Source organism: Rhinatrema bivittatum, chromosome 13 (genome assembly GCF_901001135.1).
Source record: "Rhinatrema bivittatum chromosome 13, aRhiBiv1.1, whole genome shotgun sequence".
Lineage (NCBI taxonomy): Eukaryota > Metazoa > Chordata > Amphibia > Gymnophiona > Rhinatrematidae > Rhinatrema > Rhinatrema bivittatum.
Window position 1 is genome coordinate 19,962,502 of NC_042627.1, and position 26,082 is coordinate 19,988,583.

The following is a 26,082-nucleotide window of genomic DNA, read 5'->3' on the forward strand; positions in this document are numbered from 1 at the left end:
GCAGTTTATTAGAAAGAACTTCTCACACCTACATTGTATATTTATTTGAGTTAGCAAAGGTCTACATAAAAGCAGTTATGTGGTAATCATTCCCTTGCCTTTTTCAATGAAAATGGTTAAGCCCAGAAAGCTTGTTTACTTACTTCAGGCTTCCTTTACAATATTTCCGACAATGACCAGGTGCAATATCTTCCACCTTTAGAGATTATATCAGTTTCACTTACGCTGTGGTGGCTGGGAATCAAACGGCATCATCATTTTCGGTCTCATTCCCCGTCTTCCTGCCAGGGTAGACATGCTGTCCTCAGATTCATGGCCTACAGTGACAAAAAAAAAAGTTGTAAAAGCTTTTTCAAACAAGACTCTTTGATCTTTCAACAACCAAAAAAAGGCATGGCTCTGTGAATGGCTAAAGTTTACTGAATATAGGTGACTTACAAAGGCCCTGACACAGGAGACTTTATAATCTCACACTGACATATCATGTAAGTTTAGGAATCTTTCCATTCAGTTCTCTGCCAGCTGCAGAATTTCAGACTACTGTGTGATATAACCAAGTACAAAAAAACATGGATAATATTTTTCAGTGGGTAAGGGAATGAAAATATGACGACGATACACATTGCAACTCCCCTCCCTCACAACAAGGGTGGAAGGGAAATAGAACCAAAAGGTTACATTAACAGCAGGGGTGGAAGGGAAATAGGAATCAAAAGGGTACTAAAGGCCAAGAGTAACAGATAAGTATGAGAGAGTGAGAAAAAAAAAGTGTGAAAGCTTGCTGGGCAGACTGGATGGGCCATTTGGCCTTCTTCTGCTGTCATTTTTATGTTTCTATGAGAGTAACTTGGCTAAAACTGGGTAACTATTTATATATTTCTAACCAGCAAAAAGGTGAAATTACTTATCTGATCATTTCCTTTCCTTGAACACAGTCAGACAAGGCTAGATCAGTGGGTTATACACACCAACCAGCAGATAGAGACAGGGATCAACAGGCTCACTGATATCACTCCTTATATACCTCCATGCTGACACCAGTCCACTAATATTTCTGTAACAAGCTAACAGCAGTGTTACGACTGTCGCTGCCCGACGTCTCCACTCCGCCCTCCTTACCTCTCTGGCGACTCCTCCTGCGGTTGACGGACATTTGGCTGCCGCGGTGTCTGCCTGCCGTCCTCTCCGGTGTCCCGGGTCCGGCTTGGGCGCTGCCTCCCGCCATGCTGTCCAGTTGCCTTAGGGCGCGTGTGCGCCGTGCGGCCCTGCTTCAAGTACCTTCTTTGGCGCGAACCTCAGGGGCGTCCCCCTGTGATGATGTCACGCATCCCAGATACAAATAGCGTGAGCCTGAGGGACTACAAGCCCAGCCGGGCTACATTCCTGCTCACTACCGCCACCTCTGGTGGCTCCTCAATACTGTTAATAAAAGATCTAACTGTGTGTCTGTCCTAAAGCTGAGCATGACCTGTGCCCCTCACGGGACATCCCCCGTGGGCGTGGTCAGCAGCCACAGAGTCCAAGGGTCCACCCAAAAACTTACAAACAATAGCAAGCAGACAACTTGAAAGGAGGCTAAAGAAGTTAGGACTCTTCAGCTTGGAGAAGAGATGGCAGAGGGGAGATATGATAGAAGTCTATAAAATAATGAGTGGAATGGAATGAGTAAATGTTAATCAGTTGTTTACTCTTTGGAAAAATACAAAGATCAGGGGACACACAATGAAGTTACTAGATAATACATTTAAAACTAATAAGAAAAAATTTTTTTTTTTACTCAATGCATAATTAAGCTCTGGTATTTGTTGCCAGAGGACGTAGTGAAAACTATTAGTGTAGCTGTATTCAAAAAAAGTTTGGACAAATTCCTGGAGGAAAAGTCCATTAACCATTATTAAGGTAGATTGCAGAAATCCATTGCTTATTCTTGGGATAAACAGCTTGAAATCTATCTACCCCTTAGGACCCTGGCAATTACTTGTGACCTTGGTTGGCCATTGTTGGAAACAGGATACTGGGTTTGTTGGACTTTTGGTCTGACCCAGAATAGCAGGTCTTTTGTTCTTATGAAACAATTTAACCATATTACTAGTTAGCTTATCTTTTTTCTTTTTTTTAACCAATAGACTTCCAAAAGCATCTGGAAGCATGCAGCAGAAACAAAAGAAGAGTTTCCAAAAGCAGAATAAGAAACCCATCACCTGCAGCAAAGCATAGACATTCACAGTGCCTCCTAACTCTACTTACTTGCCTGCAAAAACATGTTCTGTAATGCAGAGAGTGAATTAAGACACTCATGATAAAACAGCAGCATGGGGAGGGTCCTGGACTGGTCTGACTGTATTCAAGGAAAGGATATTATCAGGTAAGAAGTAATTTCACCTTCCTCTTCAACTAGTTAGATCAGTCGGATATATCCAAGTTACTCCCCTACAGGGAAGGGTGCTGTCCAAGCTCCTTGCAAAATCGCTGAGGTGAAGGAAACCACCTCTCTAGCCTTGACATTCAGATGATAATGCCTAATGAAAGCATGCTCCTTTACAAACCTCCAAGGAGACCAAGCTTGACTCTGCCCATGAAGTTTTCTGCGCCCTCACGGAGCGAGTCCATATCTGCTCTCGCAATGGCATACCAGAGTCCACATAAGCTGCTGTAATCACCTAAGCTGCTGTAATCACAGCAACCTTATAAGCTAAGTCAAGGAATTTATCGTAAATAAGCATGCGAAGAAATTACTTGTGAATAGATGATATAATCATTGATATAATCACTTTAAATATTGCATCACCTTAAAATTGAAAAAATGACCGATTATTAAACATTGCAACTTGCATTGCAACTTGCAGACACGCGAATATGTCTGCAAGTTGACTCTTACAATGCCAGAATAACATCGGAGCAGTATCTAGCCCCGTGATGAAGGAATCCCGCTTTCCGAAACATGGACCGTGTCGGGCGTCCTTACATCCTGAACTTTTGGCAAATCAGTTCTTTGGGCTGACCACGTGAATCAAGCAACCTTATAAGCTAAGTCAAGGAACTTATCATAAATAAGCATGCGAAGAAATTACTTGTGAATAGATGATATAATCATTGATATAATCACTTTAAATATTGCATCACCTTAAAATTGAAAAAATGACCGATGATTAAACATTGTGGCAATGATCAGATGTGCGTAGCACACTCAGTGATGTGTACCTACCAAACATATTTTGCCCAAATATGATGGCCACTAAAAATCCTTGCTGATTAATTATGGTATGTTAGTTTCTTTCTTGAAGATTGTATTACAACTACTACCACCACGCAAATATCAACTACTGTGACACTAATTTGTTCTGGGATATTAGGAGTGACATCAGCGAGCCTATTGATCTCTGTCTCCATCTGCTGGTCTGGACATGAAATAACCTATTAGCGGTAGTGGTTCAGGAAGGGCAGCAACAATGAGTTATTCTTGGTTATTTTCAAAAATTAATTCATCTAAGTTTCTTTGAATAGATTACTTCAATTTGGGAGGCAAAAAGTTATCGTTTGATAGTTTTATGAGAAATAAAAGAGGAAGGATGGCATTATGCAACAATGAGATTAGAAATAGAGAGAAACAAGTCACTATGACTACAGGAAATGAGCTAGATTTGGCAGCCTAGGAATCAGGACAAGGGCCCATTTCTGTGTTGAATAGATAAGAAAATGGAGGGAGAAAAATGACATTTAGAGAAATGGCAAGGAAAGAGAAACCTTAGATAGTAAGGGGACAGGGAGGGAAAGAGATCCAACTTCACCTATAGTATAGGCAATCATATCCAATAATTTATTGCATTCTGTAATCTGCAGCATGTGAATATATGGCTTCCCATAGCATATTGTTAAGAGGTGGCTTTTTGCTGTAGTAATCAAGAATATAACATTTTCTGTCTCCCAAACTTATTTGGTCTCCTACTGGCCGAAATCTACCAGACTTCTGTGATACTACAAAACAGTTAAGGGACCCTCCAAAGTACTTCTCTGCTGGAGAGTCTGGGATTACGCTCATATACATTTGTATTTTGTACTCACAACATAAATCCTCAGAGGCTATCAGCTTAACTATACTTGTTGCAATAAAAAAAAAAAAAAAGGATAGATTGAGTTAAGACAATGTCTGCCATAGCCTGCTGGATTAGGCATACAGCTGCAATCTGTGGCTCTTTGGACTCCCCTTCTAATCCTAAAATTGCAGTTCCCAGGGAATAGTTGGCAGAGGTCCAATTTGGTCCAGGGACTATAGTCCCACAGCCCCTTTGGTCATCTATGCTGCACATCTTGCCACAAGTCTACAATGCACACTTACAAAGCTACAAAAGCACTGCAGGTGGCTACCCACATTGTACATAAAATGAAGCCTGCAGTGCATGGATTCCACATCTACACACCTGCAGCCCAACACTTAGACTGAGGTTGGAAATGCAAGAAAACTGGAAAAAAGCAGGCATGCTAGGAGCTCGTTCCTAAAAGCTGGTGCTGGGCTGTCAGGCCAACAAATAGTGCTGTGCCCTGCTTAGAATTGGCTGAAGGAGATGTGACAGAAAGAGGAAATTTGCTATACCAATAAACAACTGCATATGGTATATGTAAGCTTCACAAACAGGAATGCAAATAGCAATAATTGTCTGTTTGCTGTTTATGGACAGATACTTTAAATTCTAATACATTTAATTGCTGTATTACCTTAATTCTATTAGGTTAGCCTATGTAGCTTCTAAAATCGATTTTCTTCACCCAAAGGTAACTCTAAAATCTTTACTATCTCACCTTTGTGTAGCTACAGATAGGAAAGAGAAAGTTGGTAGACTGAAAGGCAGAGTTGCCTGATATGTTTTGACTATATTTATTTAAAAGTATTTGCTTCCCTCAGGGTACATAAAATAACATACACAATTAAAAAACAAACAATTATATAACTTTGTATTGAATCGAGGACATAAAAATGCTGCTATGACATGACAAATCTCAGCGGCTTGTGGTAAAAAGCTGTGCATGACAAATATCAGTGGCTTTATTACAGTAAGGTAATCAGGAGGCTATGCAGAAAGCCTTGCGGCCATCGTCATTTAATATACTAGCTTGTTACAGTATAGGTTACCAATAGCTATGTAGGGAGTCTTGACGCTACTGTCATTTTAAATTGAAGCTGGTTGCTAAAACCTTGTAAAAGCCTCTTTAAATATGTATAAGGGCTCTCAAACTCTTGGATCTTTTAAAGAACACAAAGGAAGAGAAAGAGTTCCAAAAGACTGGGCCAGCTATAGAAAATGCCCTATCGAGTGCTGCTGGCAATCAAGCATTTCAAGGAGACAGGATGTCCAACAAGTCTTGTTTAGAGGATTAAAGGGTCCTTTGCAGGGACCTTAGGGTTGAACTAATCCATGGGGAGGAAACAATGGTAAGAAGATTATGCATTATTACAGCCAATTTGTACTGTATGTGCCATTGAATAGGCAGCCAGTGAAGTGATTATAAAAATGGGGAGAATTGATCATAAATCTTGGTACCAGTAAGCATTTGGGCTGCTGCATTTTGGATTAGTTGAAGGGGCCTGACTTTGTTCTGAGGAAGATCAGAATATAGTGAATTACAGTAGTCTAGCCCTGAGAAGAGCAGTGTTTGAAGGACTGTTCTAAAGGTCAAGACATCCTATCTAACTAGATAAATGAAGCTTGACCGACGTGCCCACAAATGCGCAGTAGAGAGCAGCTCTACTGCGCATGTGCGGGCGAGCACGTCAGTCTTAGGCAGCGTCAAAAAAAACCAAAAAACATGGCGGCAGCGGTGGTAGCAGCGGCAGCGGGCAGCGGTAGCGGCGGCGGTAGCGGGCGGCAGCGGCAGCGGTAGCGGGCGGCGGCGGTAGCGGCAGCGGGGGCGGGCGGCGGCGGCGGTAGCGGGCGGCAGTGGAGGCGGTAGCGGCGGGCGGCAGTGGCGGCGGTAGCGGGCGGCGGTGGCGGCGGTAGCGGGCAGCGGTAGCGGCAGCGGCAGCGGCCAGTAGCGAGGGAGGGAGGAGAGAGAGAGAGGGAGGGAGGGACGAAGAGAGAGAGTGGGAGGGAGTGATTGAGTGAGGGGGAGGGACTGAGTGAGGGGGAGTGAGCGGGACTGAGGGAGAGGGAGGGAGGGAGTGGGACTGAGGGGGAGTGAGTGGGACTGAGGGAGAGGGAGGGAGGGAGGTGGGACTGAGGGAGAGTGAGTGGGACTGAGGGAGAGGGAGGGAGGGAGTGGGACTGAGGGAGAGTGAGTGGGACTGAGTGTGAGGGAGAGAGGGGGAGGGAGTGAGTGAGACTGAGTGGGAGGGAGGGACTGAGTGAGAGGAGAGGGAGGCTGGGGAGGAGTGGGTGAGTGGGTGGGAGGGAGGTAGGGGAGAGAGAATGAGGGAGGTAGGGGAGAGAGAATGAGGGGGAGGTGAGAGACAGAGGGATGTAGCCCGTTTTAACGGGCTTAACGGCTTGTATAAGCATAAGGTAAATAACAACTATAAGAGAGAAGCAATTTAAGTTCCAGAGAGGAAGACATATATATATATATATATATATATATATATATATATATATATGAATGAACCTCTTAGGCATACTAATGAGATCAACAAATATGACAGAAGAATGAAAAATGTTGACCAACCAGGCAAATCCCAAAAGTAAGATTAGGATCAAGGTAATGTGTCTTTGGAATGTTTATCTTATCTTATTAGTTCCATAGCTATGGTTGTAGTAATCTATTTGGTGCTTCCAATAACATTACAAGGTCCATATTCAGAAGCACTTAGATGGATAACCCAGAAATTATTTAGCTAAATTAATATTTGTGCACTTAGCTGGCTATCTTATTATCTGGCTACAATTTAGCCAGATAACTTAGTGGCATTCCAGGGGTGAGTTAAGTAAGCTGGCTGAGTTATCCAGCTAACTCCAATGTTCAGAGTTAGCTGGATAAAGTTGGTTGGGCCAAAGAGCGTTCTTGAAGTTAGCTGGATAAAGTTAGCAGGCTAATGTTAAGATAGCTGGCTATATTCAATAGTGTAGCTGCACTTTGAATAGACTTCCAAAGTTAACCGGGTAAGTTTATCCAGCTAACTTTGCTATTCCGTCAGTGACTGAATATGGACCTCAACAAATGTATCTGTTAACAACTACTGTCAGTATTTCTTTGTCATACCTTTCTCTTGGACTATATTTGTGGTCAACTATACAGATTTGTAACAATACAAATAATAAAAAGCAGATAGAAATGGATAGCTTTAGAAAAAATATTTATGTTTAACCTGTATTTAATTTTTCTGCTTTTAGAATGCATTTAAAAAGTAAAACTGCATCTTGCAATTCTATTTGATCAATGCCTTAGTTCGGCCTGGGCAAGTCATATCCTTGAAGACCTCTTGTTGAGTTTTCATGATAACCCTAATGAATATGTAAGAGATAGATTTGCATACAATTGAGGTCATATGCATACAAATCTATTCCTTATATATTCATTAGAGTAACTTGAAAACCCAGCTGGTTGGGAGTCCTTGAGGGCCCAGAGTTGCTCACTCCTGCACTAGCTGTATTATCAGATGAAGTATGCTTTTATTCTCATGAAAATATTTGGTTTCAGGACTCACCTCTATACGAGTTACGCCGTTGATGAATTGTCCCATCCATGGAATTGTCAACTGGTGTAACATCCTGGGAGTTGCGCGGGATTGGTGTGTCTGTCATGATGGGGTTGGGGTCAGGTGATTTATCAATGGGTTTCAATTCTAGTCTCTCATGGTGGATCCACAAATCAGGAGGTTTGACATCCTTAGAGTTCCCTTTGTATTTATGGGATCCATTTACCGATTTACAGGCAGCTCGTTTTCTGCAACAACAACAAAAAGAAGACAGAAGAAAAAAAATCTTTATCATCTATGACTGTAGCCATATCATCATGCAGTCTATTAAAAAGTATAAAACTAAGCTGCAAAATGTATATGATTACGCTTAAATGGAATTGTCTTTTAAAATGTATAAGAGCTAGGATATGGGACAGACCAGTTTCAGGTGTTGTGTGAAATGTAATAGCTATTTGACATGGGATAAAATGTTGCATTTTACAAAATGTGCCAGACGTTGTGCTAGTGTCTATAGTGTAAAACTGGAACCATACCACATGTTGTTAAATACCTAAAAGACTGTACTGATGAGAAACTGAAGCATATCATTGTCTTCTGGAACGTGCTGAAGGCCAAAAGTATATGATATAGGAACAAACCACACAGAGTTTGTATTTTCTAGATAGAACTGCTTGAGAAAGAGTACCACCATCTTAGAAATGCCACCAGAAATACAATATATAGGGATATGAGCTGTGCAGTGGGTTAACTCACAGTTTTGTACTGGATGGCTGCTTAGCTTTTCAAATGGCTTTCATCCACTCCTCCATTCACAATTTCAGAGCACATTTCTATTCCATGCCCAACCTACCCACATCACTAATGAAAGATTTCACACCAGTAAACAATACCACAGCATATCCACCACTTGCATAAGAGGGAGAGAGAGATATACAAAAGAAGCCCACAAGCCCCTAGAAAAGAAGATTTTGCTATTGTGTTTTATACTTTTTTTGGTGAGAGGTAGTACGGCGGGTGCACATGATGGCCACAATCAGCACCACCAGAATAGTAATGACCCCAACAGAGATGATGATGATCAAGAGCATGTTGTTATCCAAGGTAGAAGTGGGGCTCCCATGAGGACTGTTACTGCCTGCAGAAAGAGAAAATACCACATATGCACTTAACACAGGCCCCCCAAGCAGATGTTTCACCCCAAATGAACAAAAATGATGGGAAAACAAGGCAACAATTTGGAAAGAACATATAACTTTGCTATCCTGTCATTAGGTTAACTTATTTAAAGAGAAAGAATGGACAACATTCATTTTAGCGTATAGCTCATGAAGACTTCCATTTGTTTCTGTATGAAATTAAAAGCCACCGAACCCTATACATTGGACTGGAACTGCAAGTGTCTTCAAGAAGGGCATCATTGTGACTGCTGTTTTATACTCATTTCTAATGCTATCTCTCAATTGATTACATTAAGTCAATGTTCATGCCGACGTATAGTATGTATATTATGTGATTACTTGAAGTCATTGTATAAGTCATGCCATAATATGTATGTTATGTTATAAACCGTTGTGATCTTTATTTGGAACGACGGCATATAAAATAACAAACTAAATAAATAAATAATGCGTATACATTTTCTTGTAATTTTTTTCCTTCTGCAATATGTACATTTCTTTTCTTTTTATTGCAGGTTCCAAGCTGTCTGTCCTCCTTCACATAGAATAGGTAATTAACAAGATTAGGAGGAAGACCAGCTACAAGGAAGGATAACTAAAGGAATTTCAGAGAAATGCAAGAAACAGTTCAATATAAAATGCTTTGCAATTTTAAGAAAATGTTCCACAATTTTTTGGTGGTCTTGGTTAGTAGATGTTTCCCTGGGTACAGTAAAACCCTGTCAGGCTCTCAATTATTTGGCATCTTGCCTAGGCAGCACCTTGGGTGGGGGGAAATGGCAGGAGGGGAAGGTTAGAATAGGAAGCAGAATAGCTTTTCTGTGCTGTGCTTGGTCTACTCCAGCATTAATCCGTCCCCTCCTGGACAGGGAAGGGGGAGGGGTTGGATTAGGGAGCAGCTTTTCTCTGCTGTGCTCTCCTGCATCATCTCAAACACCCCCCCCCTCCCCTCCACACACACACACTTCCTGATCACGGCAAGATACAGGAAGGGAGAGAAAATAACATCAAGCAAAGAGTTCTTATTTGATTAACTGGCATAGCCGATTCACCAGCTATGCCAGATCTTTAACTATGTAAATAATGTAAGAAACAAAATGTAATTAAAAGCGTTCTTGTATGCCAAGTGATTTCAGTCAACCAAACTAGTATAAGACCTAATTAAGAAGCATCATTAGGTGGGTTACTACCAGTTCTGGATTTTGGCATAGGCAATTGCCTCTGGCACTAACATCTCATAGGCTCTGGGGCTCCTCCATCATCACTTCCATGCCTCCATCAGACCTTCAGCCGCTGTCATCTTGAAAACTCAGCATGGAACCTGGTGCTCACATGTCCTGCATGGGTTTCCATTGCAACAGGAAGCCTGTGGAGGATGGAGTGGGTTGCCACAGGGTCTGTGAGTGCTGGGCCCTATGCTAAATTTTCTTCCACAAGTTTTCAAGATGACAGCGGTACAGCGCAGCACAGGGCAGATACTCCAAGGTGAAGAGGAAGAGGCCAAAGGGAGAATGTGATGAGGAGTAATCTGATCCTATTGCCTATGGGTGTCCTAATATTAAATTCGGTCCTGGTTCCTATGATTAATGTAGTGACATCAAGCACAATATATGCAGATAACAAATAAGGGACACATACAATCGAAAAGTACCACAGAGAAGATGCGTACGAGGAACTGGTCACTTCTAGCCAACCTCAAATGAATAGCTTTAAAGGAATATTACCACTTATTGATGTTCCAGATACCATATCTGGAGGACGAATTCCCTTCCCTGGCAACACTGAGGCTGAAAAAGAAATGACAAGAGCATAAGCAAATGCCACTCAGATTACATCATCAAATGGTTTCATCTATTACTATGGAGGATAGACTTAAAATAGCAACTTTAGGGATTATGGAAGTGGTCATATTAACAACTAGCTGGACTACTTCCTTGAGCCAATGTCATTCCTGTAGCAGTATTTTTGATTACAGCAGTGCAAGGCTAGGAAGATTTTATTTATTTATTTATTTCGAATTTTTGTATACCGACATTCTTGAAAGAAGATATCAAATCAATGCCATAAGCACCTTTCTGGAAAATGTCCCTTTCCAGAGGTGATACTTCTAAGGATGGAAAAAGCTGTGCACAAGGTTTCCATAGATCAGAAATAAGCAATATAGTTCTCATATGATTCCATCTTAGATATACAGAAATAAAATCCAACAAGTTGTACATGCTAACATTTTATTGCATTAATCTAAAACAGTTGTGACTAGCTTTTGTGAGCTTTCTGCCAGGACCTGATAAAGATAGTATAACTCTGAAAAGCTTTTTACTCCAATAAAAAGGTTATCACCTACAACTTGTTTGATGATTTATTTCTGTATGGACTAGAGGAAATTATTTTGATGTGTAAGGGACAGATGAACCATGAAAAAATCGAGGCACAAAGCATATCACAGCAGGGATTAATGAATACTATAAATGTCAAAAAATATAACCAAAGCACTAATTCTTTCTATTTAAAATTAAATGACTAGGATATCTGCCAACATCTTTTATTTCTACCTTAATTTAGCGTTTTCCTAGTTGGATTTCTATTTTCTGAAGTAGGACAGGTACAGGTTTAACTCCAATGAAGAATAAGCTATAGAAGAAAATTTTTAAACTATGCACTTTGGGACAGTGTGACTTTGAACCAATTTTCAAAGAGGTGGTACACATGTACTTTCATTTTGAAACTTGCCGTAAGTACAAAGCATCTGTGGACATTTCCACCTGATTTTTGTGCAGGTATTTTTCTCATGCAAAATAACATGCATAGATTTGAAATGCTATATATGTGCATATTTCCCTTCCCTGACTTAAACATGCCCTTCTGGGAATGCCTCTTCTTAATGTGGCTAAAAATACGCATTTTGTGGAAAGCTGTGCATACATTTAACCCTAATGAAGGACAGCAATTTTTCAGACAGCTGATTTACATGCGTAAATCACTATTTAGCCACATAAATGGTTTTGAAAATTGTTCTCTTATGGGGTGACTTTTCAAAGTCATTTATGAACAAAAGCCAATGCCAGGGCACACATGTTTAGATCTTTAAGTCCATCCCCTTATGTAATAGCACTAAGACCACTGACCATTTCAGTGGCCACTCTCTGGACAGGCTCCAACCGGTTTATATTCTTTCAAAGATGAGGTCTCCGGAAATGTATACAGTATTCTAAATGAAGTCTCACCAGAGATTTATACAAGGGCAATATCACCTTTTTTGTGCTGACCATTCCTCTCCCTATTCATTCAGCATCTTTCTGGCTTTCGCTGCTGCCTTATCCACCTGGTTTTGCTAACTGAAGATTATTTGATACACTCCGCCTCAGATCTTTCCTCCTGTTTTCCCACATCTTTCTGGGTGTCTACTCTGTTGCAGATTTTGGTATCATCAGCCTAAAGACATACTTTTCCTGATAATCTTTCCACAATGTCATGAACAAAAATGATAAAAGTACTGGTCTATGGACCGATCTCTGTGGTTCACTGCTAGTAACATCCCTCTCCTTGGACTGAACACCATTTATCACTACCTTTTGTCGCCTTCCACGCAACCAGTTTTTAATCCAGTCACTCACTTTAGGGTGCATACCAAGGGCGCTCTATTTATGTTGCCTATGCAGACCTGTGTCAAAGGCCTACAACTAGCCCTCTCCCCGAAACAACTCTCGTCACCCAAAGAAATCGATCATTCGTCTACCAAGTCACCTCCCATTCTCCATCTCATAATGTATAAATCATACAATCATAATCAAAAGAAATGTGATCAAATATCCTCCTACATCCACCGCTTAAAACCAACCCAACAGCCCATCCCCACCAACAATAAGAAAACATATATTCAAGTCTATAACACCTACAAATCCACAGAAGTTACTGCGCTCTAGTATGCATAATCCAGGTCACAGCTCTGAATCCCAAACATCCTAGGCATCTTTTTTGTGCAATGATTCAGAATTAGTTTTATATGGACAGACAGATCATAACAGGCAAGGGATGCTGCACAAATAGGTCATGCAAATATAGTAATTGACCTATTATCCAACTACCAACTAGTCCAGTTAATCATTGTGGTGGATTATGTTTCAAAATTGGATAAATCCAGCTAACTAATCAGTACCAGTTGCCTTATTTGGACCCTTCCCTGAATGCCAGCCTTATGTCAGTTAGCACTATAAGTCTGCTGCTGCATGACTGTGTTAGGGGTATGAAGGCCGCTCTAATACCTATTATTAGAAGTACAGACACCCAACTTTTCCCATTGTCCAAGCTACTACAGGTCCCAAGATGGTCATAAAATAGGTCAGCTACTGTCAAAAACAATATTTTTGACTTCTCACTCACTGTAAATAAGTCTGATTTCACTTATTTTGAGAGTATACCATATGTTTGTTTTTCATTTCTGTTGTGCACTATAGATGTGAATTCCTGTCTGTTATACCTTTTTGCACGTAATGCTGAAAAAAAAGAGAAAGTGAGGGGTATAGGAGGTAGTGTGGTAGGTGCTACTGCTGCATGTACTGCTATAGCGGTGGTGGGGATCCTCCTGTCCTCGAGGGCTGCAAAACAGTTGGGATTTCAGAATATCCCTAATGAACATGCATAGGATAGATTTGCATATGATTAAGGCAATGTGCATGCAAATGCATTTCATGCATAGTCTACTTTTCTCCGATTAGAAAAAAAGATAATAGTGTATTACCAGAACAATGACAGGTAATGTTAATACAAGAATAGAATAGATGCCACAATAGGAGGGAGTTACCATGACACACACAGTTGTCATCCTAACTCCTCATTTTAACAAACTTTGGTTACTATAAATTAATATTTTGCCCTGAAAAGAAAACGTTATTGATAGATATAGCACAACAAACTTTTTCCATAAAGAAAATGAGAGACAGTACATTGATTTTATAAAAATGGATTACTATATTTCCTTTCCATTATAAAAAAAAGATTAAGGACATCCCTTGGCAATCAACAAAAAGGAAAAAATTATAAATTATAAATCCTAATCAAAATTCTGTTTTTGATTTTTTCATTCTTTATTTTATATAATTTTCATAATAATATTACTCCTGGGGGAATTGTGTGCAAAAAAATGTTAAATTCTGCAGACATAAAATATAAAATTCTGCGCACAAAATTAAAAATTTCACATACTTTATATTGGGACAAAATAACAATATACACCACAGTCTAAGTAATTAATTTAAAATGTAATACAGAAAAAAATTATTAAACATGCAGAGTTTTCAATATTTTGGCAGAATTTCCCTAGAAGTACACTGTAAGTGTCTCTTCCACCCTCTCTCCCTACTCCCCTGGCCAGTCTTTCACTTTGCCCTCACAGGCCCCATCTTCTCCACCTGTCACTATCTCCCCCCTCCCCCTCTAGGCTCAACCCCTTCCACTTTATTCCCACTCCCACAGTTTGATCCCTCTCTCAATACTGCCTCTCTCTCTCTCACACACACACAGGCTCCCTCTCTCATGAACACACGTATCCTCTCATACAAGCTCCCTCTCTTTCACACATATTTCACACATATTTTCACACATTTCTCTTTCAGGCACTCCCAGTTTAAAGCACCTTAAGCTTTAACCCATATTCTTTTTGAATTATGCTACAACTACTTGCCTTTACCTTTCTTCCAGCTATTTAAGCTTCCAAGTTTTTTACTCCTTGTTAAATGTAACTTTGCCTTATTCTCCTCTATTGGTATTTACTTTATTTATTGCTCTTGTTATTCCCTTGTTCTATGTAAACCGATCCGATATGGTTATTACTATGAAGGTCGGTATAAAAAAGTGTTAAATAAATAAATAAAAATATACCCTCAAACAGGCTACCTATATGTCTCTCTTTCAAACACCCCTGAACATTGGCTCCCTATGTCTCTCTTTCAAACACCCCTGCACATTGGCTCCCTCTCTTGCTCACACATTCCCTACACATAGGCTCCCTCTCTCTCTCACACACACATCCCTTCTCACAGGCTCTCTTTCTTACACATACACACACCCTCAACACATGCTCCATCTCTCACAAACAAGCACCCTCACATCACACAATACCTTTCTCAAACCGTCACACATGCTCCCAATCTCTCACGCATATACACACTACTCCTTTACAATCTCCTCATATAGGCTCCCTCTCTCTGGTACCCACACCCCCTCATACATGCTCGCTCTCTCACATCCCCAGGCTCACAGTCTTAGTCACACAGACTCACTTTCACTAGGGCCTGCTCCATCTTCGCCATGAGTGGGATTGGCCTCCGCTTATGGCAGGCCTGGGCCTGCTTCATCTGCCATGAGTGGGACGGGTTCCATTCACGGCACGCCAGGGCCTGCTCCTTCTTCACTGTGAGAGAATGGCCTCCGCTCGCGGAACGCCTGGGCCTGTCCCATCTTTGCCGCAAGTGGGACGGCCTCAACTTCTGCACTGAAAGCTCTAACTAGTGGGTGAGTCTATACCTCTCTCCTGTGGGCCAGGAAGGGAGGAAGATACCCAACTCATCTTTCCTGAGGTAAGAGAGGGGCAGGAAGCAGCCCTTCTCTGGTGCAGGGTGGAAGTGGCCTCGCTCTGCATCAGAGCCTCCCTCTGGTAGGCCATTTCCTGCACTGCTGGCTGCAGCTGCCTCGCACCCCCCCTCTTTCATTATGCTGGTGTCTTCCAGATGGAGAACCACTAAACTAACCTCTCCTCTCTCTCAGACAAACAATGCCACCCTGTGGTTAAGGGGTCAGAATGCAGTTCCCTGTGCAGTTATACTCAATGCAGCTTCTAGTTTTTACTCTACCTCTAACCCACCCATCTCTGGCATGGCAGCATGAAAAGCTGGCACTACCATTTTAATTTTTTATTGTAATGATAACCTGTATGCAGGAAAGTGATGAAGAAATCTGATAGAAGGATTTATTTTCTCTCTTATGAAGGCTCTTTTTGCTATACATTGTGCTGAGAATAAGCTGTAACTGAAAATAAGGTCAGAAAAGTAGGAACTAGACCTGTCTAGAGATATTGTAACACTATGTTCTCTTAAATAAACATATGTTTTACATTAGAATTAAAACAGTAGTTAGTGCTGAGACAAAAACTTCTGGGATTCTTCGGCCAATTACTTTTCCTTCAAGTTTCTTGGTCAGTATCAGTGTCTAGTTGTAAGAGTTCTACACTTACAAGTGAATTTTCAAAGGGGTTTCGCATGTAAATGTAACATACTATAGTAGCAATTTTCAAAAGCCATTTCTCCAGAGCACTTTATGTAGGTAAAACCCATGGACAATTCAATGGCATATATTACAGTAATTTTCAAAAGCCCACTTACACGGGTAAAGTGCATTTACACATGTAAAACTCAGTTTTAAGCATGTAAATGCTTTTGAAAATCAGGCCCGTACTATGGTACTAGATATGATAGTCATATCCTTCCCATTCCACCATTTAAAAAATGATGTTATAGCTATTTTCCTAGTTCTCTTTGTTCAACTTTATTCAGAAGGCAGTAACAAGTCTGTGCATCCCCTGCAGCATCTCTCGTGAGCAGCTTGAAGAGAACACTGCCTGAGATATGCTGTGACACAGGTTAAATAGGTTTAAATTCACTAATGCAGTAAGGTTCAACTGGGACCCAGTATGTGACACATGACAACTCAAGATTTACAGTCTCAACACTGACAAACAGCATTGTAATACAGTTTCTGTTATTATAAACTCTGAAAAGGAAGATTTAGTTATATATGGATATACAGTTGGTTTAAATATTGATGCTGCATTTGAAAAAGAAAAAAGGAAAGATACGAAAGAAAAGCAATATCATATTGGCTTATTTACCTTGATCATTGGGCATTTTATCTGAAGATGCAGCTACCAGGCAAGCAGAGCAGAGAGCAAAACGAGAAAGAGAAATGTCACTAAAAGATGGAGATCATCTTGTTGAGAGTTAAAGAGCCCATTTCATGCAGCAGCAATAAAAAACAACCAAACAAGTAAAGAGTAAAGTTATTTACCTGTAATAAGTGTTCTCTGAGGATGGTGGCTCATCAGACACCCAAGTAGGTCACATGACCACATTCGGCATTGAGTGGACCACTGAAGGACTTTACTGCGTGTGAGTTCCCAAACTGCTGTAGCCCCCGCAGCTCCACTCAGTTCTAATAATAAAGCTTTGACTGAGGGAGAACAGTTCTGAAAGAAGAGGTGCCGGGGTTTGTGTGATTGGTGGGTCACACAAGTAGGATTTCCTAGCTAAGGTTTGTCATTGTAAAAAAAAGGGGAATAACAAAACCACCATCACCAACAGGTGGAAAACATATATTTGTTGGGCAAAACCCTTTTCTGTTTTGATATTTTAGTTTATCAAACAACATGGAAGACAAATTGAAAAAATGTGATAGACCCTACTGGGGAACGGAGGCCATAAAGAACATAGTCCAAACCTAGTATCCTGCTAAGAGGCAATATCTAAATAGTAAAGAGATATGAATGCACAGACTGAACACTCAATAGGGAAATTGACATAGCATTGGCACTAACTTTATAGGCCTGAACATACTCCCCTAAAGTCAGCCTGCCTAGGAATAACAATAATAAAAAGCCATCCACTATTCAGTTCAAAATGATACACTTTTCACTGTGCTTCAGAGCCTAATAAGGTCAAAACAAATTAAAAGTTGATTGGACATTCAATGGACTTTAATTCCATACAAAGAGTAAAGGGCCTATTTGCCTCTATGGAGATATGGCCTGGGGAAAAATGCTGGAAGGATGAATGAAGGATTGTGAGGCAAATCCGACCCCACTTTAGATAGGAACTTGGTATAGGACAGATAAATCACTAGGGCAGTTATCCCCAATCCAGTCCTATACAGACAAGCATGCAATCTGACTCAAGAATATCCTGAAAACCAGAGTGGTTATAGGATTCTCTAGTACTAGACTGGGGACCTACTGCACTAGGGCTTAGAAGTCACAGACAGCGGGCCAAAGAGGTTGCCACCAAAAATGCAATCTTCCAGATCAAGAACTTAAGCCGAAAAATTCCAGAGCTCAAAGCTGGACAAGAACCATACCGATATCCTATGAAATTGAGGGAGGCTACAACTAAAGCAAGTCCTGCATAAATTCGACAAATAGAGGCTATATGTAAATGTGGTTCCCTTCTACATTCTGAGAATACTCACCAATCGCACCAAGATGAATCTTAACAGAGCTAGCTTTTAGGCAGACTCAGAAAGATGCAGAAGGTATTTAAGACATTTTTATGTGGGACAAACTGCAAACCACCTCTATTTAAAACTTGAAATTCTTCTGGTGGACTGCTTCCTAGAAGCCAAAATGACTTCAGACAAATGTATCTTACTACATATCCTTCAAAATCCAGGCTGTAAGCCCTGAAACTAGAGGCAATGTCCCCTTATTCCGAGTGATTAGGCCTGGGCAAAGATAAGTCTCACAGCAGCAGAAACCATATCTCTCTCAGACAAAAGGAAGTTATGAGTATCACAGTTCTCTAGTCTTTCTGAGTTTAAAGTTTTGGCCACCAAAGGTAGAGAAAACACATACAGAAGACCTATTCCCAAAAGAAGGGAGAAGGCAACTGCCTTCTGATCTTGTCCTGGAGAAGAAAACTCATGCCTTATGGTTCAGAGCTGTCACAAGCACATCTTTCTTAGATATATCCCATGACAGAGATTTTGTTGGCCACAACCTGATCCAAGCACCACTATGGGGGACCAGGTGATGATCTAGTCTGTCTACCAGAATGTTTCTTTTTCTGCCAGATATGTGGCTCTTAGGGCCATCCTGTCAAAAATGGCCCTCTTTCACACCTTGATTGTATCTTGACATAAAAATGGAGCTCATTCCCCCATGCTTGATCAAATGACCTAATGGTTGTCTATTTATACGAGCACAATTTTGTTGGTCACCTGATTTCTGAAAGCCTTCCTCTAATAGGGAGGTCTCTGGAATCATTCTTCTAGTTAGCTGTTCTGGATTCAGTCAAAAACATTCCTGGTTTTGACTGGGTGGCAGTATGGAGTTTACAGTACCACTGGTTCATGATAGGGAGGCCTTGAGCCCTGTTGCCCAAGGTGAGTGACACCTGGAAAGTGTTTAGTCTAAAGAAAAAAGTGCAGCTTCTCAAGTGGACCACTGCAGAACCTCTGAGAAATGGGTCTTTGTTTGGAAGTGGCAGTGGCTAGGGTCTGAAGCATACTGTGATGGTTTTTCCTAAGATTTGCCACTTTTTTGACCTTACCCCCAAAGAGATTATCTACTGCATAGCAGGTCAATGAGCCTTTCTGGTATATTCTCTGAAGTCTGAAACACACAACCATATGAATCTGTGGGTGTCTATGCTCATAGAAGAGGCTCTCAATGCTATTTCAAAAGCATCATAGGTCGGATGCACTAAGTGTTTTAGACACCTCGCACCAGGCTCCATCATGTTGAGGAATTCAATCTTTTTCCTGAATTAGAAACTGAATGAATTATTGGGTCCTTTCTAGGATTATGTGCAAGTAATGCATTACATAGGTTTGGTAGGATGCTATGTGTAGCTGGAGCATAGTATTCCGATAATGTTTCTTCTCAAGAAGGTCCAGAATTTGAAAATCTCATCCTGAGGGGAACAAGGCTTGAGGTTTGGCTTTCCTAGGCCTTTTCAAGATATATTCGACAAGCACTCTGGTATGGTAATTAGGGTATATTGAGTCCTTTGGCTACCTGGACAGAATAGTTAATGTTCACCTTTTTATGAAAAGAAAATACAGTATGTGGAGTTTCTGTATCCTCTTCTGTACAACCTGAAAGAGGGTAGACAGGTACTGCCACCAGCTCCTTAGGGGTATCCAGGTATTTAAGAGGCACCCTAGCTCACCCTCTAATGAACTCAAAGCTATGGCCTTAGCCATCTATTGATCACGAGGGGAAAGACAGACCTTCAGGGGGAGATCTGCTCTCTGCCTGTCACAGAGCAGAGGTCAGAATAGTATTCTTTTTCAGAACAAAACTTTTCTGAAAAATGTGGAGGCCCTAGGATTTCTCAGACTCCAACTCATAAAGGATATAGTTAGTGGATGTCTAACAGTGTGCCAACCCTAAAACCAAAGACCTATGAGAACTAATGTTTGCCTCCTGGGATATTGTGGCCAGATGGTGCTGAGGAGAAGCTTCTTGTGCTGAACTTTCTGTGCACTGACTTGGTATGGATGTTGCTGAAAGACTGAGCGCTGAAGCTGCATCAGTTTCCATATGGTGAGCTCTAAAGAGAAAGAGCATCACGTGAAGCACCAAGAGGCATCCATATCCCTGATATTAGAACCCTGGTGCACTTGCTGTACCTAGCAAGTGTCTCCTTAATTTTCCTATCCAACTCCACCTTAAACAGTGAATATGACATTTCCAGGGTTGGCCAAGTAGGAGAACTGATGTCTTTTACAACTCTTTAGAAGTCAATGCCAAAGACTACAGACTAGACATGGGGAGCCCAACACAGCAACATTTTAGACAGGGAGGCTGTTTACCTCCAGATGAGGCTACTTGCATGGTGCAGACTTCTCTTTACCTCCATGCTCTCAAAACCATGTGTCAAAAAGATGCATTAATGCTCTGGAGCTTTCATTCGATGGTTGGCACTGGCCTGCTCTGGCTCAGTGTTCCAGTACCCAAAGCCCTTGATCTGCTCAAGCAGGGAAAGCCTATCCTTTCAAAGGGGAGCTAAAAAGACTGAGGGCTCCTTCGGCATGGCCTCAGTAACGGTGTACGCTGCAGCTCCCTAGTTCATGATAGAAACTTTGGCACCAGTTTCATGAAGCTGGACTTTTCCTTTTCAGCAAAAAGTAAGCTAACAGCCTGATCTTTTGGGCCCAATCCACCAGGAATGATTTCTGTACAAATACTGCAACCCTAGACATCATGACTTTTCTCTAGATACTAGCAGTAAACATTGTGATGGAGATCTTTTGTTTGCATTCCAGACAAAACATGAAACCACCAGCCTATTTCTCAGACATGGTGAGGAAAACAAATTCAACAAAAACAAATGAAGAGATTTTCTCTTAAGAAAGACAACTGAAGAACTTTATAAAAAGAAAAAAAATCTGCTAAAAGGATTACTAGCATACTTGCACAAAAAAAAAAAAATCATGTACTGGACAAAAAAAAAATAAAAAGCTTTAATGGAGTTCCAAAACATTAACTAAAAGGCTAAAGGGTTTTGAGTAATTAAGCAGGCAGAGCACTTGCCAAAATCAGCAGGGCTACCGAAAACATAGAAGTTCATGGCATCCAAAATCTCTGGCAAATAAAAAAAGACCTGAAGGGAGCCATGGGGCCAAAGAAGCACAGGAACTTCCACACACATTCAGTAAAGGCCATTAGGTTTTTCTAGAATCCTCTGACATAATTGTTCTTTCTGCACCAAGTGCAGCCACATGACTAACTTGTGTAACTTAGTGAATCTGCTATCTTCAGAGAAAAAATATAAACATCAATATCTGAAGTACTCCAAAGGATGAAAGACTGAGCTGATCATCTTGAAATCTGCTTTGAGTTTTGCTGCTTACAAAATATTTAATTCTAACATAAGCACGGCAAAGAAGGCACACTGAGTGCAGCAAAATGTCAAACACTTTGTAAACATTTGTTAGAACCAAACTCATCTAGTGAAACTGGGTTTAAAGTTAAAATAAACTAAACATAAATCAGTTTCATATTTTATTTCCTTTTCTTTTTAAGTTGAATCGTTTCTGCCATGTCGCTGCAAGCACAGCAGAGTTAAACCATTAAACTATTATTTCTTCATAATAAGAAAGTAGGCATGGCATCCCCCTACTGATCCGTTTTGAGGTCTGAAAAACTGCAGGCACCATATTAAGCAGCAGATTCTTAAATATCCTGACAATCTGCATTTTTTTCCTTGTTTTCTGTAATTTTGCTTCTTTGGAAGCTACACAGCATGCATGAATCCTGAACATCTGCTGTCCTGGAAGTTAAGCAAAGAGTTGAGGAGACCAAAACTATCTGTTGTAAGAAGGGAGGGAAGAGCAATTCTAGTCCTAAAACAAAGGTATCTCAGAGATTCTACTATGAATGTGACCTACATAAATATTTTTTTGAAGCACATTATGCGGCGTAATTTTCAAAATTGTGTTTTACAGGCAAGAAGCGGCCTTTTACAAAATTGCTCACCCGATATACGGAGAAACTTATATGCATGTATAATTTTAGTGCATAAGTTTACCCAGACTGAGCAGAGGCATTCCTGGGAGTGCAGGTTGAACTTCTGTGCATACTTTGTAAAAATCTGTCTGTATGCGTGCAAATTTTAAAGAAAATTGTGCGCGCACCAAAAAGCAACTGTAACTTGTGCAGGGCAGGTTTGGTGGGATAATTTTCAAAGCAGAATGATGCATTTATTTCACATATTTATAGGCCACCTCTACCAGGCTCTGCTTTGAAAAAATTGTATAGCTTGTGTTTGTATTTGTGTCATAAATTACATGGGATGTTTGAAAATTAACCTCTACAATTTTCTAGTGACCTGAGGGGCACATGGCTTTACAGTGTCTATTCCTTGTGTTTCAGCCTTTCAGCAAACATGGCATACAGTATTAGCACACTATTACCTAAATGTCTGGGATTTCATACAGATACGCAGCCCCACCCACCTCCTTTCCTATTTTCTTGATTTCACCCAAATACAACTGCAGAACCTTAACATAGAACAAAACAATTTATTAGCCCTCAAGGCACCGCAACCCAGTAGGAATTATCTGCCACCCCACACTCCTTCAAACAGACAAGCCATAAAACAGGCACCTCTCTTCACATGCCATAGGATTACTTCAGGCTAGCAGCATTTTTCATTCTTTCCCTATTTTTTTATGGCTTCACTATTCTCTCTCTTCCTGATGCTTATCCTCTTCAATCTTATTGCCCTCTGCAAACCATTTCAAATACATAAGAACATAAGCTATGCCATACTGGGTCAGACCAAGGGTCCATCAAGTCCAGTATCCTGTCTCTTAGCAATGGCCAATCCAAATCACAAATACCTGGCAAGTACCCAAACATTAAATAGATCCCATGCTACTTATGTTCTTAATGCGGGTAACAAGCAGTGGCTATTCCCTATTGATTAATAGCAGTTTATGGAATTCTTCTCCAGGCAAGGGGACAATCCATGAAACTAACCACCAGCTGATTTAAAAGAAATCGTAGAAAGTACTTTTTCACTCAGCGCACAATTATGCTGTGGAATGGGTTGGCGGTGGACATGGTCAAGGTGACTAATATAGCGGAATATAAAAGAGCTCTGGACAAGTTCCTTGAGAAAAAGTCTATAAAACATTAGCGGCCAGGTAGATTAAACAAAGCTATTGGTATTCCTGGGAGTGAGTAACAAGAAATAGATCTCTTTGGGACCTCCTGGGCTCTTATGACCTGGATTGGCCACAATCGGAGACAGGATGCTGGGCTCGATGGACTTTGGTCTGATCCAGCATGGCATTCCTTATGTTCTCTTTAATACACACACTTCCCACAGACTCCTGTTTGTCTTGACTAGACTGTAAGCTCCATGTAGCAGAGACTACTATTATGTCTAGCAGCACCCTTTAAAAATGATTAGTAGTAGTTGTAACAATATATAATGAGTAAAATAATGAAAGATTGTCTGCTGCCTCCGTTTTGCACTGTAAATGCCATTTTATACAGCCTGGATAAACAAACCTGCTCCTGCAATGCTTTGCACAAACTGAAGGGAATAACAATGTAAAAGAAATCTCGCAGAGGAAGCATTAATATATTAAAAAACAAAAAGACCTGGCAGGAAACAAGTTACAGTATAAAGTTTACTGGCTTCTGAACTCGTTCTATGTAGAACAGCAAATAGTAGCAATACCCAACAGAAATAAAGTGGTATCTATACAGATGGTAATGGCATGAGAGCCATTACCAGGAAGGAGAAAAGGTAGCATGTTTTAAAGCTAGCAATAACTGTCCCCAAAGGGGAAGTGACAATGTCTAAAAGGGGACAGTCGGTTATTACTACACTTAAGTGGTCTGACTTTGCAGGAAATGCTGTATTGATTCATACCCTGATACTCTGAGGACAGTCATTTAATTAGACAGCTTTCAGATACTGGTCCCAATCTCTTACAGCTGCCAGTAGTTTGCAAGAATGTAATCTCTAACCCACTGCAGAAAGGTACATTTCAGACAAGTTTAAGCTCCACCTACCTTTAGGAGTCCTAAACTGTACTGCTTCTGACATAGGCCCCATGCCCTTTGAGTTCCGAGCCTGAATTTTGAAAAAGTATGGTGTGTCAACGGTTAGTTCTTGGATCTGATGTGTTAGTCGGTTTCCCACCACAGGTTCAATGACCCAGTCATGAAGTTCAGCATTCACATCTGTACTGTAGTAAATGATGTAACCTATCCACAGAATAAAGAACATTTGAGAGACTAGTAAGCAAGCTTGGTGTTAACCATGACAACGGGTTATATGGTAGCGAAAGATCAGAGATTTAAAACAAGTACTCAAAGGTCAAAAAGCTCTTGCTTGAGAAAGCTTAAAGAGCAGCACATATAAATTCAGATCTATAAATAAACAAACCCAGAAATATTACATTATACAGGCTATCTTCACTACAGAGAAACCTTTATTCTGATGGTAAACTTACAAGCCTGATGCCAAAGGTTGCCCTCATGACAAATTTGACAATAATCAATGAGCACAATTCCCAACTGAAATTGAAATCCCATTAAAGCTGAAACCCAACAATTTGGTAATTTCAGATATCTGACATTTAACAGCACTGAGTTCAAACAAGCTGCTAAAATCTTTAAACTAATAAGCACTTCAAACATTTTTTTAGGTAAATAAATCAAAGCTTCAAAAATCAGTTCAAGTAACAAAACCATGGCAATCTTTAAAAAAAATTATACCACTGCAATGGTACATAATTTGTTTCTGATTTATAACACTTAACATATTAGCCAGAAGTCCAGCTGAACTGTGATCAATATCTTTCAAGGATAATAATGATATGAAGCCGGAAAGAGGAAGGTTCAGAGGAAACATAAGAAAATACATTTTCTGCTGAGAAGGTGGAAGATGTCTGGAATAACCCACCAGCAGCAGTGGTGAAAACCAGTACAGTGAAAATTTCAAACATGCTTCAAACAGAAACAGAGAACCATGGTAGAACAGGGCTGGCGCAAAGCACTATGCAAGCTGTGCACATGCACAGGGCAGCGGCTCCAAGGAAGCAGCGGCCTGGAGCCAAAATGGAGCAAAGGCTATGGGACCTCCCAGAGGATTCCACCCCGTGGGCCGCACGCAGCTTTGGAGGCATGCCAAACTCCTGCCTGATCCGATGTAGGAAACAAAAAGCAGATCCCCTGCACAAGCTAGCAGCAGGAAGAGCAGCAGTGTTTAAGTAATGTCATCTCCTGCTGCTGTGAGGTCAGTCTTCCGAGAGATGCAGCGAGACTTCACAGCTCCTACTGCAAGACTGGCTCCTCAACAGTAGGAGATGATGTCACTCAAATGCTGCTCTTACTGTTGGCTTGTGCAGGATGAGGGGGAAGCCCGACTAAAATAAACTGTGCTAGAGAGTCCCAGCACCATAGTGGGAGGAGGAAGAGCTTGGGAGTGACTGGGTGAGAAGGTGGGGGAAGAGCATAGGGAGGGGGAAGAAAGAATGTGGTGAAAGCACAGGAAGGGGAGGAAAGAGCAAAGGATGGAGGGAGGGAGAGGGGGAAAAAGCTGAGATGAGGAAATAAGGTGAGAAGGGAAAACAACTGAGATAGTAAGGGGTGAGAAGATGGAGAAGGATCTCTAGAGGAACAAGAATGGAGGAAGAACTGAGGTATGTGAAAGAGAGGGAATATCTGGAGGGAGTGAAGAGCCTCAGGAGAGAGAGAATGGGTGAAAATTGAGGGAAAGAGGAAAGATAGTGAGGGAAAGGGGAGAAAGAGCTGAGTTAGTGAGGCCATGGGCCACCTAGTGGACCACATCCTGTCCACCGATGGCCTAAGTAGAGAAGAGGCTGTGGGCTGGCAGTGGACCGCATCTTGTCAGCAGCCAAAGTGGAGTGGATCCCACCTTGTGATCCCAACCCGATAGAGGCCAAAGTGAAGATCGGGAAGTTGCTGTATTTCAAACAACCCACCCTTTACTCTCTCGAAAGCAAGGGCAAAGGAGTTAAGAAGAAAGC

General features: G+C 41.0%; 1 protein-coding gene across 12 annotated transcripts in view; it reads right to left on the minus strand.

Annotated features, from left to right (window-relative positions):
* Window positions 1-26,082, minus strand: part of NEO1 (neogenin 1) — a 598,116-nt gene that overhangs the window by 47,089 nt on the left and 524,945 nt on the right. For 8 of the 12 annotated variants that reach the window (XM_029574457.1, XM_029574458.1, XM_029574456.1 and 5 more), the window contains exons 20-25: window positions 24,101-24,295; window positions 16,688-16,720; window positions 10,530-10,592; window positions 8,615-8,762; window positions 7,634-7,872; window positions 225-317 (exon numbers count right to left, since the gene is read on the minus strand). In XM_029574457.1, coding sequence (XP_029430317.1) covers window positions 225-317; window positions 7,634-7,872; window positions 8,615-8,762; window positions 10,530-10,592; window positions 16,688-16,720; window positions 24,101-24,295 — 771 coding nt within the window. The remainder of the gene's footprint in view (window positions 1-224; window positions 318-7,633; window positions 7,873-8,614; window positions 8,763-10,529; window positions 10,593-16,687; window positions 16,721-24,100; window positions 24,296-26,082) is intronic. The other 4 variants (XM_029574454.1, XM_029574452.1, XM_029574450.1 and 1 more) reach the window with 1 other exon arrangement.